Source organism: Entamoeba invadens (assembly GCF_000330505.1).
Source record: "Entamoeba invadens IP1 unplaced genomic scaffold scaff_1105074726211, whole genome shotgun sequence".
NCBI lineage: Eukaryota > Evosea > Mastigamoebida > Endamoebidae > Entamoeba > Entamoeba invadens.
In genome coordinates this window covers 100,263-103,612 of record NW_004440325.1, presented here as the reverse complement: position 1 = coordinate 103,612, position 3,350 = coordinate 100,263, and the positions used below count along the sequence as shown (strand labels likewise).

The 3,350-nt window shown below is 27.9% G+C and overlaps 1 protein-coding gene across 1 annotated transcript; it reads right to left on the bottom strand.

Moving 5' to 3' along the window:
• Window positions 1-898: 898 nt before the first annotated feature.
• On the bottom strand, window positions 899-2,527 carry EIN_219940 (hypothetical protein; the record flags this gene model as incomplete). Its single annotated transcript, XM_004256265.1, has 1 exon — window positions 899-2,527. The coding sequence occupies one exon, from the start codon at window positions 2,525-2,527 to the stop codon at window positions 899-901; it is 1,629 nt and encodes a 542-aa protein (XP_004256313.1).
• Window positions 2,528-3,350: the final 823 nt, after the last annotated feature.

Genomic DNA, 3,350 nt, shown 5'->3' with positions numbered 1-3,350 from the left:
TCTACGACGACGACGGAAAATCCGCAAATGCCGCTGACTTAAAAATGATCGATTTCGGTCACACGTATTGTATGGACGTCGACACCTGTGAGATGGAAGACGGCGTCCAGCAAGGAGTTATTACTATTAAAACTATATTGAAAGAAATTAAAGAAGAAATCGTTATAATATAATTCATAGAATTGTTCTTGTACTTTTACAAACTATAAAAATCGTTTCTAAAAACTATTTAATGGTTTTTTCAATAAAAATGTTGGAAAAAAGAAAAAAAAACAAAAAACAAAAAACAAAAAACTATAATTTACTATAAATTTACTATAAATTTATTATATTCAGGTCAGTTTTTATGGGAGCGGTAATTTTTTTTTTCTAAAAGTAAAATTCGTTTCATCAAAATAAACTAGAAAACTATTGTTTTTAATTTATTCAATAATATAATAATATAATAATATAATAATATAATAATATAATAATATAATAATATAATAATATAATAATATAATAATATAATAATATAATAATATAATAATATAATATAACAATAAAAAAAGAATATTTTCGGGAAACGTTCCTTCTTTTTTTTAATTATAGTTATTTTTATAATAATATTGTTATAATTAATAGTAATAATTATAATACTTTGGTAATAATATTGTATCGATTGATATTAAACAAATTTTTATTTTTAATTAAATGTAATATAAAAATTATTGGTTTATTTACTAGGAATATTAATACAACAATAATAGAAGGACAGATTTCCATATAAAGATAGCTTAAGCAACTGTACTAATTAACACTTTACATTGAAAATGATTTTATCATCTCAAAATATAATTCACAATAATCATTTATTTAATAGTTAATTAATTAAAATGTTATTAATAAAAAGTAACCACTAAATAGATAATAAATTACACCCCAAAAAGCAGTTTTGGCCGTCATAAATTGTATTTTTTGGGATATCCACACATTTCAATTCCGAACATTCTTCAAAGCAATTTTCTCCAATGACCTTGTCCTCTCCTTCAATGATGACATGTGACAACAAAACACACTCTTTAAAGCAACACTTTCCCAAAGAAGTCACTCCTTTGAGTATTTTTATAGACGTGAGAGAATAACACCCATTGAAGCACATCATTCCAATGGATTGTAAATCGTTTGGCAACTCGAACCGACTTAATGAATAACAAAATGCAAATGCGCTGTCTCCAAAGGATTTTAATGTGTTTGGGAGACCAATTGCAGTCAGTGAACGACAATTTTGAAAACAGAAATTGGGAATTTCATTCACGGAATTTGGCACTGTAATTGTTCTCAGTGACTCACATAATTTGAAACAATATTTCCCTATTCTTTGCAGTGTTGGTGGTAATTCAATCACTTTAAGCGATCGACATCCATCAAACGTGTGGCTCTTGAGCTTTTCCAGTGCATTAGAAAGCTCTATTCGAGTGAGACTGTCACACTTATAACAACTGAATTTCCCAAGATATGTCACCGAATTTGGAATCAACAAGGTTTTGAGTGATATGCACTCACTGAAACAATAGTCGTCCACTCGTTGCACCGAATTTGAAATTTGTATGTTACTTAAAACAAGACAATTTGAATATGAAAATCTTCCCAGTGCCTCTGTGCAATTTCCTATAACTACACTTTTCAATTTGTTGCAGCTTCTAAAGCAGAATTCACAAATTTGAGTCACACTATTTTGTACCTGAAAATTGACAAATTTGTCAGAACTGAAAATGTTATTAATTTTAAGTTCTTTTGTTTCATTTGAAATAAGTTTGAGACGGAGGGCGTCACATCCAAAGAAACAGTTTTCTCCAAAGTACTCAACTTTTCCTTTATAAGTCACACTTGATAAGGACGAACATCCAAAGAAAGTTGAATCTTCTATTTTTGTGACACCTTTTGGGACTTCAATGGACTGCAGTGCCGCACAATACTGAAAAGCACCTTTTCCAATTTCAACCAAATTTTGAGACATTTTAATGTCGACGAGGGAAGTACACTCTTCAAAGCAACAATCACAGATTTTTGTGAGTGTGTTTGGCATGACAAGTGACGTCAAAAAAGAACACTCAAGGAAACACTCCTCTCCAAATTTTGTGATAAACAGTTGTGAGTGAAAATTGTTTGTGATGTCTTTGTAACACAATTTGTCATTTTGTGTGAAGGTCACATTTGCAAGTGTAATTTGACTACTCATGTTGGAAAGTGCCGTTTGATAATCTACATCATACCACAAAATAGTGTGCTCAAATTGTATGACTTCATCTTCTTCTTCTGATGTCGATTTGATGAAATAAAACTCGTCATTTTCGCTCCACAGATTGAGTGTGTTGATATGTGAAAAGTGTTGAATAATACTTTGTGACAAAGGAATAGGGTTAGATGTATGTTTTAATAAAATGTCTTCATACTTCTTTGCAACTAAAACAAGTGCTACATAGTCTGAAAAGTTTTCAAAGTACTTTGAGATGACAAACACCTCTTCACGGTTAAGATGTGACATAATAATAACTACAGTTCCAACAAAAATGGATTCTATCTATAAATAAGTTAGTTGTTCGTTTTTAATAAAAATTCCATTTTAAATGGGAACAAAGAGCTTTAAATTACATTAACTTTTTTAGGTTGTTATCAACAAATTATTATTAATAAATGTATTATATTTATAGTTAAATATACTTTGTTTTATAATACATTTATTTAGATACAACTTAAAATCCTTTTTGTTCCTGACAAATCGAATTTTTTAAAATAACAATTATTTATAAATACAATTACTAATGGATACTAACAACACATAATTTATATACAATTTATTTATAATAGATTGATGCTAACAAAATTGTCTTGAATAAACTATATTTTCATAACAAAAATAGTTATTGATTTATTATTAAATAGTAATATGAGTAATTTGTTTTTTTCAATTTGTGGCACTTGTTATTACAGTGAATATTCGATAAGAGGGCTATTCGATATAAGGATTTATTCGATAAGAGACCAAAAAATAAGAGGGAGGTTTCTTATCGAATATTGAAAAAAAAAATCAAAAAACAACAACTTCTTTTTTTGCTATTTTTTAATATTTTTTTTGTCCAAAACCTTAAGATGGTAATACATAAACCAAATTGTCATTAAGTTGAAAAAAAATCAAAATATTTTAAAAAATTATTATAAAAGCAAATGAGTTTTTCATCTAAAACCGAAATAATGTTTATTAACGTGTCGTTGGAGCGTGTTAAATTATGACAAAACAACGCATGTTCATTTTTAAACCAAGAGTTGTCATATTGCTTTTCATGTGTTCAGTTTAAATACTGTTTATG